Below are 17,093 nucleotides of genomic sequence, written 5' to 3' on the forward strand. Positions count from 1 at the left end.
ATTAAATACAATTTTATGTGCAAATTATTGTCATTTTAATTTTTTAAAGATAATATAAAACTAAACAATTAAAATCTACAACCTTGGCTTCCTATGTTTTGGATGAAGATCCAAATCTACTTTATTATTTCCATTTCTATTATTTATTTTTTATTTGTTTCATTTCATTTATTTTAGGTTAACATAAAATTAAAAATTAGGTATTACTAGAGCATCGTCTTTTTTTTTTCCCCTATAAAAAACAGTTGATTTTTTTTTTTACCAGTTTTTTATGGCTTTTTTTATCATTCAATAAAAGCAATTTTAAAAATTAACTTTCTATTAGTTTCAACATATTCACTTCTTAGCTCAATCATTAAATAAGTCTTTCATCAACTGCAAGATAATTCTTTTCGAAGGTTATGTTAATTATTTATATATTATAGTTTGCTTAAATAGTAATTCTCATAAAAAAGCTAAAAAACAGATTTCTTATAATAATTTACAACTATATATAACTTGTTCTTTTATTGCAATTCATGCATTAATTTAATGAAAATTAAATTTATTACATTTACTTTATAATTAATTGACATAATTAAAGTAATATTAAATGTATGATGGGCAGACCAGCTGGCCACCGAAAGCAGATGGTACATCCCTAATTATTTCAATTTCATTTCCAAAGTATACATCTAACAATAAACATCCTTATAATGTAAATGTGTTTTCAATGTGAAACAAAACAGTGTATATCATTGGGGAACGCTATGTTTATATATTAAATAGTTAGCTAACATTAGAGCTCATGTTTCTTCTTGGGCTCTAGCCATCTCATAAATGGAATACCTGCTTAATTATGCACCGACTCCTTTTAAAATCCAAAATTAATATTTATTGACTCATTCTCTATTTAGCATTTATATTCAGCTGCCGGGTATGCGCCTATATTGTTATATTAATGTTGAATGAGTAGCATGGACCTTTAATTGTTCTATAAACTTCTACATACCTTTTCTAATCAACTACTTTTCTTTGAATAATCTACATTTATTATCCGAAAATGTTATGAACTTGCTTGTAGATTATTTGATGAAAATAGGCTGGAATGTATAAACCCCTTCAAACCCATAATGGAATTTATGATAGATGATTTTATCAAGTAAATTCTTCCAATCAGACTTCAAATCTTAAGAAATAAAAAAAATCAATTAAATTTGCATCAAATACTATTGTTATGACGATTTCAAACTCTATCAATAGAAGGATATTGGAAAACCTATCAGGAAAAATGATAGAAAAAAACCATGAAGGAGCCCGAAGTGGAGCAGTTCTCTTAGTTTTCGGAAAGGGGATATCCTAAAACTTTTCAGGCATTGTGTTTTAATTCTATTCAATTAAATCCTATTACTCCTTCCAATGGTTAATCCATTAATCTTATCCGGTATCAATGACATCATGTAATTGATCTTGACCACTTGTTATATGCTAGGAGAAAACAGATTAACGAAAAAAATAATGTCTTTGACTGCAGATCAAAAATATCCTTATATTTTCTATAGACGACTTATATTCTCTTTTCAAATTTATCACAGACATTATGCAAAAAATAAATATTAAGAAGATTCGAACATTTAATTCGAAATATCGTAGTAAAATAATATTTTAGGTTTCATTTTAATCTATCTTTATATTATTCTTTTCCCTTAATTATAACAGCAATAAAGTAAATAAAAATGGTGTTTAATATCGACAATATAAAACACATTCTTAAGTATAAGACCAAGAATTAAGCAGGATCAGTCTTTAGTCGATTGCTTCCAAATGGGTGACGTTCATAAGGTCTCTTTCATATTTCCTGCATACAGGGCTAATTTTTCTTCCGCCTTGCCATGGACCTTAACAAACATAAAAGAATCCTAGTAGTCTTTTTACGAAAGGTATTATATGTTCGTCACATAAAAATTATAGCTACTATGTCTATTTAGTAGGGGAAAAAAATGGCACGAGAAGGGTATTGGGACCGGACATTTCCGTATGGGGTTGTGGTACGAGTCAAACGTCCAATAAATCATTCTTAGCTCATTGAATAAAGGGGCTAGGGAGTGATTAGTCTTTGCTAAAAACATATAAGCCTAATGGTAAGAATGTTTGCGTTCACCGACAACTTTTCAATTTATATTGCACTACAAAATATTTTTTCTAGTTTTCCTATTGTCCGCAGCCTTACTCACAAAATTATAGGAAAATTTCAAAGAAATAAACATATTGTCTTGTATTAGATTCCAGGACATTTTACAATTCATGGAACGAAAAGGTGGATTATATCACAAAATCAATCACAAATTATAGCTATAAGTTCACTGGATTGCCTCGGATGACATCCTTTTCCATATGAAAGAAAATTAAAAGAAAAAGAAACATCAGAAAAATTTAGGCATATCAAGTTGTTGCCACTCACCATCAAGTTTTGTATTTCCTGTTTCTTTAATTCTACTCTTAGGTTATTCCAACTTGGAATCTGGCAACTTTTTTTTAGTTTAGGTTACGGAAAAATTGGAAAGAATTCTCAACAAAATTTTAATAACATCAGCGGCCGTATTCACCAAACCGGTTGCTAAACATCGGATCGTTCAACCCATGATCAACGATTAATCATCAACCAATGATCATTGGTATTCACGAACGGTAATTTCACGACTAAGCATCAAGGTTACGACAATCAGCTTTTTCTGCCTTTTTCAACCGAAAATGGATCTTCATTGGTCTATATATATCACATGATTATCAGCTGATGGGTGGCGCTGTTTCGTGTTTTTGTTGTTATTTTGTTTCTTTCCCAGATGTGTACAAGGATCAAACGAGAAAACGAAGGTGATATTGCCTAGTGATAATCTCACCGATTTGCTTACATGATATTATAGCTTTTCGTAGGATTGTTTCTCTGACTATACATTATTAACCAAGTATATTTTAAATTTCCACTGTATTATTATGTAATAAAACATTTGAGCATTTGCTCTCTTTTGAATTGAGAATATGCATATTAGCTGTGCTTTGAATAGTTTTCCAATGAATTAAACTTTTACAAAAGGTCTATCTGAATTAAATTTTTGAAAAAAATGCATATTAACCTTAAATTAGTTAATTTACTTATGGAAATATTTAAACATTTTTTATATAATTATAGAGTATATACATAAACAATAGAAATAACAAACTGCTGCAAACTGATTTCGCAAGTGAGGAGTTCATTGAAGTTTCTTCTAAACAATGAGTTTAACAAAAATTGTAGTATCCTGTATTTTTAATATAATAAAAGAGGAGGAAATGTAGTGTATAAAATCTTGCTTACAAGTATTATGACTTCCATATTAGTAAATAATTTTCATTTACACAAAATATTTCAATTTCCAAAGGTTATTTAAATTGTAATGAAAAGCAATGATATCTCTGGCAATCCCATATAATTGTTTGCATGAAGTTTATAGCATATATTACAAACTTCTCTTTAAGATTGTTATTAGACTTTCAGCATTTATTTTTAAACAAATAGGTTTTAAACTTCCACAATATATTATATTTTAAAAAAATACTAAGATTGTTTTTGGTGTCAATATTTAAATATGTATTAGCTGTCTACATATTCAGTAGTTTTTGAGATATTTTTTTTCCCTCAAAACTGAATCAAAGTAAAAAATACTTATTCTGTGGTATGCTTTTATTTCTATCGAAAAGCAAATATGGAAAAATTTTCTTTTATTAACTATCAGAATATTAAATTTTTACATATATTTTGTTAAAAAGATAGAAATTTATAGTTATAAATGTCAGAATATATACATATAAGAAGAATATATACATTCAGAATATATGCTGCAAATCAGAAGATTCAAATTATAAACAAAAGTCAGTGAAAATTGTATATGAATATTGAAGACCAACAGCTATTTCACCAAAATAAATATTCATGCAATAAATTTGAATAGTATATAGTTATTGTGGAAGTGAAGAAGCTCATTTATACCTCATATCTAAAACTTTTTGTAAACAATGAATTTAGCAACTCTTTAAATTTGAATGGGCTAATTGTTAGCTTGACAACATGTACTTGACATTACAAATCAGTATAAAAATAATGTAAATATTGATGAAAACCATACTTATTTTAGAATTGATATCCCTGAATGAAATAAATGATTAATTTGCACATCATAAGCATTCACTTTTGTTCAAATAAATTGAGTGGCAAAACATCTACAATTAACAATACATTTTTTAACACTTTCTGCTTGATGATTCAAACTTAATCAAAAAGCAACACAGTTTAACTTGATTAGCCTGTCAGAAACTAGTAATGATATTTTAATTCTTTCAAGTTAATGTGAAATTCCATTTGTTTCAACAAGTTTTTGCCTTTTTTTTTTTTTTTTTTTTTTTTTATTCCCAGGATTTTGTACCAAAAAAGTTATTAATTTTTTGATATTTTAACATTTAGTTTCTACTCATACTTGAATAATATCTGTCACTTTATTATATTAATTTCCAACGATGTTTTTAATTATTCATATCTTCATGACAATCATTACTTCCTGAAATCATAAACCTATGAGCACAACATCTAACTAAATACTGTTAAGTCAGCATAATTTCCTTTGTTTAATTGTCAAATTTTTCAACTCAGGATCTTGTGTATTTAAACAAGGAATCTCTTTCTATATTTAAATTTGATGAAAGATGATCCAAATTGAAATGTTTCAAAAAAGTAAAAGAATTTTTCACAAAATTTTTTTTCTTGAAATCATTTTAAATATTATTCTAATAGGTTACATTAAACTGTCAGTTAAATTAAATTGAATTTTTAAAATAAAAACCTCTTTTTTAAAATTTTATATTTGCATCATAATTTGTAGAAATTTGAATTAACTCGGATAAGTTATTATCTATACTTGTTTTTCAAATTCCAAAATTTTCAAATCCCAATTAATCTATTTTCTTTGTTTTTCACACACTTCTCAGAATGTCTTAAAATATGCAAAATTAAAAAAGGACTTCTGTATACAAAAATCTATTTTATTCAAATTTGACTCGAAAAGTAACATATATGAATTACAAAAGAAAATTCTGACAGAGAAGTTACAGCTTCTACAAGCATTAAAACAAAGTTCCATTAAAGGTACTTTAAAATATAACATTCATGCTGATTATTAATTCAAAATTCTTCTACAAGAATTACAAGAAAGTGTCAATAGAGGTGCAACATTAATGCTGATTCTTAATACAAAATTCTTCTATATGTGTCTTTTTATTTCTCTAATACATATACATATTGTAATAAGATAATGAGCACATAAAACCACTAAAAAATAACTACACTGATATGAGTCATACATGCATGTCATTTTCTATAAATCATAAAAAGAACAACATCAAATTAAAAATACATTTGATTTTCAAAGATGGGAATAAGGAATTATTTAGTCATTTCTATACAGATAAATTCAAAAAATAATCAGGTAGAGAATACATTAGAAATAATGTTAAAATTTGTTATGTAATGAGAAGGAAAACATTAATAAAAATTGGTAATCATTTTCAGCAGATAACAAAGGTCAAAATTTGATTTCTTTAAAAAATGTTAATTTTATACACATTGTTGAAGATTAAAGCTGAAGTAAACTAATATTGTAAAAGAGATTAGCTATATTGAGTAACTAAGCACATTATTATATCACACAATTTATAAGTAACAAAAGTAATTTCTTTAAATTTCTAATTATTAATCATAATAAAAACTGCAATAATTCTTTTTCTATAAAATAAATAATAACATAAAAAATCAATTTACTAAAAAAAAAAAAAAAAAAAAAAAACTTATATACCCATGTGAAAACAGTATACAATCATGGAAATGAGTCATACAGGAAAGTTTCAAAAATACAAAAAGCAATCCTGTATAATCATCACCAGACAGATGAAAAAGATTTTTTTGTTTGTTGCTTTTCTTTCTTTCTTTTCTTTTCTTTTTTTTTTTTTTTTCAGGAGGAAAAGGCTGTTCCTTATTTCTTCCATATCTTTGCAAGTCTTTAATCTGAGAAATGTGAAATAAGAATTAATTATATTATAAATAACTAATGAAAAAAATTGCTAATTTAACAATAATACTTACATGACATACTTAAAAATTGATAGTATAAACACAGATATTATAATTTATTTGATTATAATATTAAATATTTTAAATATTATAAGATTTGATATAAGACAAAAATTCCATTTTTTGTAACTAAATTTAGAATTCATTCATACAGTACTTTTTAAAACTTTTTTATATATATAAAAAAAAGACATAAGATATTCTATTCTCAATCACTAGAAATGTGCATTCTAAAATATTTGTAAGTGATTTCAGATAACTTTGGAAAATATTCTACAGAAAGAATATTTTTTTTCCTAATCTTAAAATATTATTTGTTCAACGAAAACATATTTATTATTTAGGTGGTTGTTTCTCAAAAACCCTTCTTGCTTTATTCATACAAAAATCTGCCGTAATCTTTGATATACAGTGGTATAATGGTAAGGGTAGAAGAATAAGATTTTTCAATATGGAATAAAGCATAATTAAAATGTTAAGTTTATATTGCAAATAATCTTTAATACTTGAATTCTTTATTATATTTTTACAGATTTACAAAATTGAAAAATAAAAGGAGCAAGGTTAAAATTGATTAACATGTACACTGTCTATGTAAAGAATGGGAAAATTTTCTTATAGCATAACAAATGCAAAAACTGTTACAGATGAATTCTAGTTATAAAAGTAATATTAAAAGTTAATTAAAAATGATTTGAAAAAATATTACATACATACATTATCAATTTTTAATAACTTATATCGCCATAATAACATAATTAAAAAAAATTATAAGACTACACAAATGATATGAATATGTATAGATATGAAATAACTTATTTTATTAGCAAGTCATTAGATTAACCAGATAGAAAATATGCAATAAAATGTTTTTAATGGAAGTATTTTAAGGAACAAAAAACTGTAAAACAGTATTGACAAAAAACAGTATAATCGTACTAAACTTGATGAGTTTTCTAAAAGGTATTAATAAGTTTAGAAAATTCTTTTAATTATAATTCCTTTGCTTCAAAAATTTGAATGTTCACGGAATTATACAAATGACAGATTCTAATTTTAATTCCAGAAAATAATAATCAAAAATCAACTCGGATATAATAACAATAAAAAGGGATTCCCATATGAACGATGTAAAAGGGATAAATGTAAACATACCTCAAGTCGCTCAGATTCATTATTTGGTAGGTAAATGAATCTTGGCCTCATTTCAGCTATACATCTAGATACTTCATTTATAGCCCGGCAACATGATGACTGGATAGTTTGATTGAAATCACCAATTATTTGTTGACGACTTCCTGAAGCAAAAAAACGTAAGGCAATACACAATTTCTCTTCAGTAGTTACAGCACTGTTTCGTAAAATATTGGTGCTTAATTTCTCCTTCTCAAAGATAAAATGCATTGGAAACAAAATCACATTCATCTAACAAATCCAAATCAGAAACTCTGTCAGTGTAAATTATTCACCTCCTATCTGATATCAACTGCAATAGTTCCAATGTATCCTCCATGTTTGTTTGAAAACTAATGTAACAGTTGTCCTTCTTGAGAACTGCGCATGCGGAAAACCGTTGATCAAATTTGATTATCGGAAGTTCGTGAATCAAAAAATGGGGCAAAACAGGGGGAAATCGTCAACCGATTTGGTGTGGTGAATACCGATTTGACTGCTGATCAGCGTTTAATCATCAGCCGATGTTTAACAACGGTTGGTGAATACGGCCGCAGATCTTTTAAATAAATTTGGCCTTTCGAAAGACCCAATTTACAATTCATGGAAATTTATTTAGACGATATTCTACTTCATTGCTCAAGATCCTCAACTATAAGACGCGTTTGATGGAATAAACAGTAATCTTCAGATGCAAGAAACTCATTAGCAAAATTTTTGTAAATAAACAAAATCCTTATATTTTCCTCAAAATCTTTTATTTGTGTATTTTTACATTTATTACATTGAATCTGTGTGAATGCGGGATGACAGCCTCTGCAGTTAAAAATCCCCAAATTCCCATTAATCAATACAAGCGTGAAACATTTGTAGTGTGGATGCTATAAATTTCACAGCTGTATTCTACAGCGACTTTTTTTTCTAAACGTTTTATATTGAAGAGCTGAAATTTTCCTATCTTACACAGGTAAAACTACTTATATTTTCCGATAAAGGAATACTAACACAAATGGAGAAGCATTCTGATCAGTGGTCTTCTTGCGACGACAACATGAAGATACAAATCGATTCAAGCCGTGATGAAGCTTGTGTTAATGCGGAAAGATCTTTTGTTTATAATTCAATTCCTCTTTATTCTGAAGAAGAAGCTCAAGCTTTAGCAAAAAGATTAGATAACGATGAAACATTTAAAGAAGCAATGAAAATTTTAATTGCATGGTTAGAAAGAGGGGAATGTAACGAGATAAATTCGGCGTGCTTTTATTTTTTGATTCGACTATGTTGGAATCGTGTTGAAAAACTTCAAGCTGAGGAGAAAGAATACCAGGAGAAAATTAAACATTTAAAGAAAAGTGTATTGAGCAAAAGTTATTGCATTCAACTTAAGCTGATTGAAATTGAAGAAATATTCAGTACAATAGAAAAGCAAAACTTGTGGACTTGTTTCACTCAGGATCATTTGGAAAAAATACAAGAGATGAGAGTAGATTTTTTGAATCTCAAGCGAATTATTTTGGAAGATTGTGTATTGGAAAAAGAGTCGGATGATAAGAATATTGAAGATGAACAAGCAGAAAGTAGTGTTCATGAAATGCAAGCTAAACTTGATAGTTTAACTTCTGAATTAGATATTGTTTATGAAAAAACTGAAGAAATGCCATTAAAATATGAAGAATATAAAAATCAATTTCAACCACTAAGGTCAGAAAAGGTAAAGTTCAAGATACTTGTAAAGAAAGAGTATCTGATTATAAATAGAGAAGGAAAACCATGTCTTCTTGTTGAGGTTGCTTCTCAGTCTTATATGGATCAAATTGAAATCCACGTTGTTTCTTTAATTTCTATCTTTTTGTTTGAATTTCCAAATGAAGCAGTTGTAAAAAGTATTTATTTCCATTTAAAGAAATGCCTTCCAAACAATAATGCACACTTTAATATGACAGATGTAGAAAATTTGTTGAGGAAATATCCAAATATTTTTAAAGAAACAAGGCTTCTTTTTCCTCAGGAGGTAAGAAAATGGAGTTGTATAAGTATCACTCCGGAAACCAGGACAATATTAATTGATAAGAATTTACATATTCAGAAATCACGTAAGATAATTAAGAAGAAATTGCCGAACAAGAAAGTGCCCAATAAGAAATAAATATATACCTCCAAAAATATTTAATGGTTCAATTAAAATTTTCAAAAATGTTTTAATGATTTAAAATTTGTAAAAATGTAGTGTTTGATTAAATGTGACTAAATTTTGATAAAGATAAGCTACATCAACTTATTTTATGTGGAATTAATGAACAGTAACTCTGTCAATTATTCATGCAATAAGACTGCAATTTCCATTGTAAATAGTGAGTATTTGTTTGATTCCAGTTGAACTGAAAGACATCAGTTGTATATGAAAAAGGAGGAAATAGTTCCAACTTTAATGTTTGTTTTAGTGTGCACCTCATTTTATTAAATTAGATGCTGTTGATAACAAAAACATCAGTGTCATGGTTTTTCAACTGAAGAAGTTACAGTGATCTAATTAGAAGTTTTTTGTGAATAATTTTTTCCCCTGTTTTTACTGAAACTTGTGGATTAAAGCATCAGTACAAATGTACTTTTCTTTTTTGGCTTTTGTAGTGTTGCACTTTCTAGCAATTCTTTTTGGTATATCAATGCTATTCCAGTATTATTTTTGTTTGTACTCTATGTGAATACAACTATTTCAATGGGCTAATTATACTGCAAATTTTGTTGTATGTGAATAAAATGTTCTTCTTGTGGTACAGTTATATAAACATTTCATTTATAAACTGTGCAGTTATGAAAAAGAAGCTGAATGATTGGATCATCTAGGTAAATATATGTAACCTATCCATGTATCCTTGCTAACAATCATGTCCTTTCATATTTAATTTATGATATGCTCTGTCCAGTTGGTTCAATTGCTATTGATGAGTATTTAATATTTTTTAATAAATTTTAATTACTTTTTAAGAATTATGGTCTTTAGGTGAATTTAAGTGGACTTTAAAAGTGCTTAATTTTGAAAAAACATTCTTAAAAATTACTTAATTTTCTTGAGATGTGCAAAGAGAACTTTTTGTTTCCCATACGTTGGAATAATCTATTTATTAAAAAATATTTTATAATTGTTTTATTGCTCCTCAATATGAAGAAAAAAAAATTGAAAATTTCTTCTTATTTATCAATTGAATTTCCAATATTTAAAGAATGAATAAAAATGCAGCTTATTTTTTAGTTCAGGAACTAGATAATGTATTTCTTTAGCTACAAAATATATAGCAAATTATTTGATAAACTTCTAACTAGAAGACTTTTGCTTTATACCTATTTTTAGCCAAAAAGCAATTTTTTAATGGTTTTTTTCCCTTAACTGATATAATTTGGTTTCGTTGGTGTTTTTTTTTCCAATTTTTTTTTTATGCAAATATTTAAAAATATAAGTATATCGGAATGTTTTTCAAAAAATTCATCCCATACGTAGTCGTATACTTTAAACATTATATAAATAAGGCCTTTACTAAATTTCAGAAGTTAGAAGCAATAAGAAATTTTTTTCATAGTGTGACCCTTTTCGGATGCTGCTATTATTTTCTATTAAAAATGTTTTTGAAAACTTATTTAGAACATGGCATTGATCTATTGTCAATTTCGTGGCAATTTTGCTTGTCTTTTGATGGTAACCATTCCAGAATACTTATTTTTTATCTTTTTAAGTTTTTATCTTTTTGTAACTAAAAATTTTTTAATGTAGCGAGTCAATACAGGAGAAAATTTACACTTCCTGTCCCAGCTGTGTCGAATTTTGTTTGTTGCTGCATATTTAAAAATTGAATACAAAGTTTTTGGTCATACTTTGCTTCTACATCAATGACAGCATTTTCAGAAATGAATTATCTCTCGAAATAAACTGGGTAAACTGTTTATAGGGTAGTTAAACTGGTAGGAAATATTGAAAAGGATCATAGATCTTGATTGTTAATCTTCTAAAAGTTTACTTAATTTTTTGGTATCGATAGTTTTTTCATTTTGTGATCCTTTTTTGTTTTTGTCAAAACCAAAAAGACATTTGTTTTATAATAGAAGATGTTGTGCAAGTCCAGAAATAAATATTAAAATTTAAAATATATATTCAAAATTAATTTTTTTCAATAAAAACCATGCTTTATTATAAAGCAGAAAATAACTTATTCTTTGAAAATACGCAGGTTTACGTATGCATACATGTACAAAGATGCTTAAAAGTACTTATTTTTTGCAGCAATTTCTCACTATGTACACTGTTTTCTGCTTGCATTTCTATATGTTAATTTAATTATACATTTTATGTTATTGCTGAAATGAGGTAAGTGTTATTTAAAAACTATAAAATTCCATATATGATTCAGTTATAATAGAATAAAATGAAAAGCTGTTCTGTGCAATATTTATTTATTCATTTATTTTTAGCTCTGTAAATATCATTTTATTATTTTGGTATTCAGTACATTCTTTCTAAACGAAGAGCCCTGTTTAGAAGAATCTGGCTTTCTGTGGCATTTGTCAGGAATATGGCTTGAACATGATGGGCTTCCAACATATTCATTCCTTGTGTTCTTTACTGACAAATGTTATAGAAGTAACATTCTTAGAGAAGGAAGTTCTTGTGGGCACCCCTGTAATCATTAGATTTATTCCTTTAATTTACTTCCTTTGGGCTCTCTGCAAAAAATAAAAGTCTCAGAAAAGAATTCATAAGTAGAGCAGATATAATTGATAAGATTCTCTTCACATGTAAATCTGTTGTACTTACAGTTTAACTTAATGTGCGAGAAGAAAAAATTATTTAATGGTTCTCTTTCTGTATTTCAGCCACTTTAAGCAAATATTATATTAAAGTTCTTTTTCAGAAAAATTTTCCAAATTTTTAATTATAATCATATTTTATATATATATATATATAATTCTGGAATGAAATAAGGTTGCTATTTTTTTTATCATACAAACTGTATTATTTTCCATTTGTGCTTTGAATGCCAGTTGTATATTTCTTTTACAATAGTGAGTGGAATTTTTTAAAAGAAAAATTCACCATTGCAATTGTAATATGGTCCACATATTTTATATTTTGAAAAACTGATAATTTCTCCCTTAAGTAAATTTACTCACAACTCCCATTTACTCTAAACAGCTGTTACTAAGCCAAGTTCTTGAACAGTATAAACAAATAATTCTTTACATTATTATTTTTGTTTTCAGTTTCAGGTATATATCTGTAATGGTTTAGACTGGTGGACTCCCTGTATATTTTTGCCATCAATATCAAGAATTTTCTTATATCACTCCCAGTATTTAATAAATGTATTTGATGTTAATTAATTTTAGTTTTTCAAAAAGTTGTAAGTTCTCTCTATATAAAGAACAAGGAAGCTTGATATTGTATGTGAAGTTTAAGAAAAAAATTAATATATAGTTTATGAAACTTATTAAACCAATTTATGAAAATGTGTTAATTCAACCTTTATAACCTATTTTTTTATATATATTCTTTCATTCAGATTTGAAAAGGTACCTGAAGTTACTTAACAGATACAAATTACATTATTTTTCTGGTTCATTAATTATTTGCTGAAGAATTGCAAAATTCATTTTTATATTATTTAGTAGTTTTCATTGTGCATGAGTTTGAAAAAAATGATTCAATACATTTTTTATAAGTTTTTTGAGTTTATAAATTAAATATTCTTTTGCAAAATTTTATCAAATAGCAGTTTTAAATTAAAAATTACAAATGTATCCAGGAACATGGTAAGCATTTCATTTTGGAGAGGGAACAATAAAAATGTGGAGTAAATCATCTTTCATAAGCTTTTGATGATAAAGATGATATTAAAAAGATACAAACAATTTTGAAAAGTAAAACCTTTAGATTCTTTATATGAATATTGTTGACTTGAAAAAGAAATATTTTTAGGTTGCCTAGTTTATAATCATACTTGTGTACGAGAGGTACAATATTATTTATGATTGAAAATTAGAAAATTATTATACATATAAAGTCTCTTACAGTATATCTGATCAAATTTCTTACAAAGTAATAAGAGAGCAGTGGTATTAGAAGTATTTTAATTGTAAAATTAAAAATTTTACAATTTTAATTGTATTTTTTGTAAAATTAAAAATGCATAAATGCTTATAAACTAAAACAAACAAACAAACTTATATTGAGATATAACTATTTTTACAAATTATCTTATAATGGTTTCAAAGAAATTACTTTCAAAGCAAATTTTGATCTGCATCTTTACTGACTTTAGAGATCATATGTCGGCAACATCACAAACAACACATCATTATATCTTTTAAAGAAAAGAGCTACATTAATTAACCTATATGTTTATCACTTATGTTCCTTTGAATATGGTTGCAAATCAACTTGCAAACTTTAAATTATCTTTCACAACTTTGTGACGATAATAATGTTAGAATGACACAAACAATTTTGAAAGGTAGAAAATCCATTCAAGAAGGTTTGTCTCGCTGTTTGAGTATAAATGAACACGATAACTACAATGTATAAGCTAAATGAATGAAATTTGCTATAAAAATTTAATATCTGAAGTGCAGGTCCATATCAAATTTTGGAATTAAATTCATTAAGGGGTTGACCATCTGTAGGTCTGTATTTTTGATAAATGATTTAGATAAATGATATTTTATATGTGATCTTATTACTTAAATTGGTTATTCTGATTTTGGCTTGAATGGGTAAAATCCCCCCCCCCCCCCCCCCGTCTGAGTTGACACAATTCGAAAATTCAACTTTGGTAAATTATGCGGAGGGGGGGGGGTGCTATCTCAAAACATAAGATTGGCCATTTATCTCTCTTGGCAGTTTATTCAAAACATGTGGTTTTGATTTCCTTATTTTATTTCTGTTCTTTTTTTATATATAAGAATTTCCTAAGTATCATTGTTTTTGAAATTATTTAGCAATCCTATTTTTTTCTCTCTGTTTTCGTATGGCATAAAGTAATACACTGCAATATATATATATATATATGGATGTAAAAAGAGGAACATGAAGTCTTTGCAAGAATCTGAAGAAAATCAAAACAAACTAAAATATTATCTTAAAATAAAGTTAAATTAAAATAAGAGTAATTAAAAGCAATTAAAATATTGCAATGTAAAAATGGAGATCAAAAAGCTGTATATCTGATACTCAATTTTTGATAATTTTTCTAATATTAAATATGCCGAAACAAATTTTCATTAATACCATTCATTATTTGTCCCAGAATTGTTTCAATCCACCAATTTAAGAACATAAGCATTTATTTCATTTTAAGCTCAGTTGCTTTCAGGTTTTTTTTTTTTTTTTTGAAGAAATAAGTAAGTAGTTTGATTTTCTATGTATAGGAGTAGTATATTCTATATCATTTTCTTCAACTTCTCGCTTTTGTAAACTTGCCACATGATTTATTATCACAAATATTGTTTCAATAATTAGCTAAAGGTTTTTATTTTTTATATTGCAGTACAATTAAAAATAAAGTGGGATGTCTTAAAATAATTTTTTTAATCATGCCTTTTTTTAAAAAATGCATTTTTTATTTGTAAAAAAAAAATGAATTTTGGAAAGAATCTGTGATGCAAGAGTCATATATAGATTCAAAACAGTAGATGTCTTCACAAATTTTCAAGAAAATATATCCAATGAAGTTGCTTAAAATTATTAACATCAGTGCAGCAATTCTTTGCTGGTTAATTTGTGCAGTTCCCCCTCAACCAGTTCTGCTTTTCACAGAATTTCGTGTTCAGTTATGAGCTTTTGTCTTCATTTTCTTCGAAGGAACTGCATTACTGCAGAAACATGAAACCAACAACATTTTTATTTCTCTCTATCTAATAAATCAGAAAGAATGTAAACTATGATGAATTCTGGATTTAACAGACTATAGAAGGGACCAAAAGTGTACTTGTGAAATCTTGAATTCTGCCATGTGAAATATTTCAAATAAGATATAAGATTGGCGCTGCATAATATTAATGTAAAATATGTAATGTGCATATTATCTTGATTTAAAAAATATTCAAATGAAGAGAAGAAAACTATATATGTAGTTTACAATTTTTTTTTTTTTTTTTGCTGTTCAATATTTATTGTGATTAAATACAAATATGTAATGTATGTTTAAATGTTATAATTATTCTGTGTTAATAATTTATTCTTTTTAAATTCTGGAATATTCCATCTGTCCAATATCTCAATATAACAGTAAGAAAGAATAATTGACATGAAAAAAAATTGTTACCCACCAAGATCAAATTTCAACAGATAATAAAATTTTGTTGCATGAAATGCTGTTACTTATTTTATAATTAACATTTACATAAGTAATAAGTAAATGTTTTATTATTGTAATACAATTCATTTCATTCCCCAAAACTCTTATCAAAATTTAACTACTCAAGCAAAGATGAATTTATTCTTTTGTCATTAATTTAAACTTGTTTTTTCTGTCACTCTACATTACACGTTTGTTTGTATGCAATATAGCAATTACAAAAAAAAAAAAAAAAAAAAAGTGTGGCGGCAATAATATTATTTGAAAACAATAATCTTTGAAAAAAATGGAATATTATGTTTACAGTAGTAGCTGAAAAATCTACAAACGAGGATAACAATTCCTTATGACATTTTGAAAGAACGCAATTTCTCGTACCCTTCAAGATATTTTATTTGTTCAATAAAAATGATTAGGTAAATTAACACAGCCATATTCGAAATTTTGTTAAAATACCATTTTATCATTCAGATTTAGTATTTAAAATTTCAAAAAATACATTTGGAAATTTTCTTCTGAAGCATTTACAAAGGTTTCTTTTATTCGCAAAGGAATTATTTTTCTTCAAAAGTAAAATTTTCTTTTTAAAACATGCTGTAAAGAAATTTAAGCGTGAGTTGATTAGTGATGGCATTCAGGTATCTAATTTTAAGGATAAATATCTAGAATGGATATTTATTTTTCAATTAATTGTATTCATATAAAAAAAAACATGATCTTATATGCTAATGTTATAAAGAGGCAGAAAAAGTATAAAAATAAAAGAGAGAAAGGGAGGAAAGCATATAAATTTTTTTATTTTATAAAATTTTTAAAAAATTAATAAAAAAGCAAACAATAACACATCATACATACTTGATTTAAATTCTTTTTAGTTACAATGAACAATGAGGTAGACGATTTTTTAAAAAGTAATTTTAACTAAATAAAAAAAAGAAAGTTTTTTTTTTTTTTTTTTTTACTTAAAATGATATTGGAAACAAAAGTGAAAGATACTGTTTACAGTTTTTTTCCTTCCAATTTTCAGGCTGTGGTTTAAGCATTAATAAGAATCATGTTTTAGAGGTAGAATTTGAATTTTGAGAGGAGTTGCATAGATTATCAGCTTTTATACAATATCTTGTGGGATATATTATATCATATATTCCACTTGTAAATGATTGTGCTTTCTCTTTGTTCATTAAGTTTTTTTTTCTGTCAAGTTCTCTTTATCTCTTTAGAAGTTCCCAATTATATGATACATATCCAAGTTCAACTGCTCTTTCATATGCTAAAAGATTTTTTTTCTTCTTTTGTGAATAAAATGGCCCAGGAAGTTCTTTCAGTTGCATTTAAAATGTACAAAACTACTTTGATTTCTAAAATACTGGTTTCATACAAACTCCTTCATCAAAACAATGATCAGAACATATTTTGTGATCCTTCTGATATTTTTCATTCTC

At 26.4% G+C, this 17,093-nt stretch overlaps 1 protein-coding gene across 1 annotated transcript; it reads left to right on the plus strand.

The window, feature by feature from the left end:
• The first annotated feature begins 7,706 nt into the window (after positions 1-7,706).
• LOC129959746 (ecto-NOX disulfide-thiol exchanger 1-like) lies at positions 7,707-15,638 on the plus strand. The gene is made up of 2 exons (XM_056072641.1): positions 7,707-10,153; positions 12,560-15,638. The coding sequence occupies exon 1, from the start codon at positions 8,319-8,321 to the stop codon at positions 9,453-9,455; it is 1,137 nt and encodes a 378-aa protein (XP_055928616.1). The 5' UTR covers positions 7,707-8,318; the 3' UTR covers positions 9,456-10,153; positions 12,560-15,638.
• The last annotated feature ends 1,455 nt before the right edge of the window (positions 15,639-17,093 follow it).

Source organism: Argiope bruennichi, chromosome 2 (genome assembly GCF_947563725.1).
Source record: "Argiope bruennichi chromosome 2, qqArgBrue1.1, whole genome shotgun sequence".
NCBI lineage: Eukaryota > Metazoa > Arthropoda > Arachnida > Araneae > Araneidae > Argiope > Argiope bruennichi.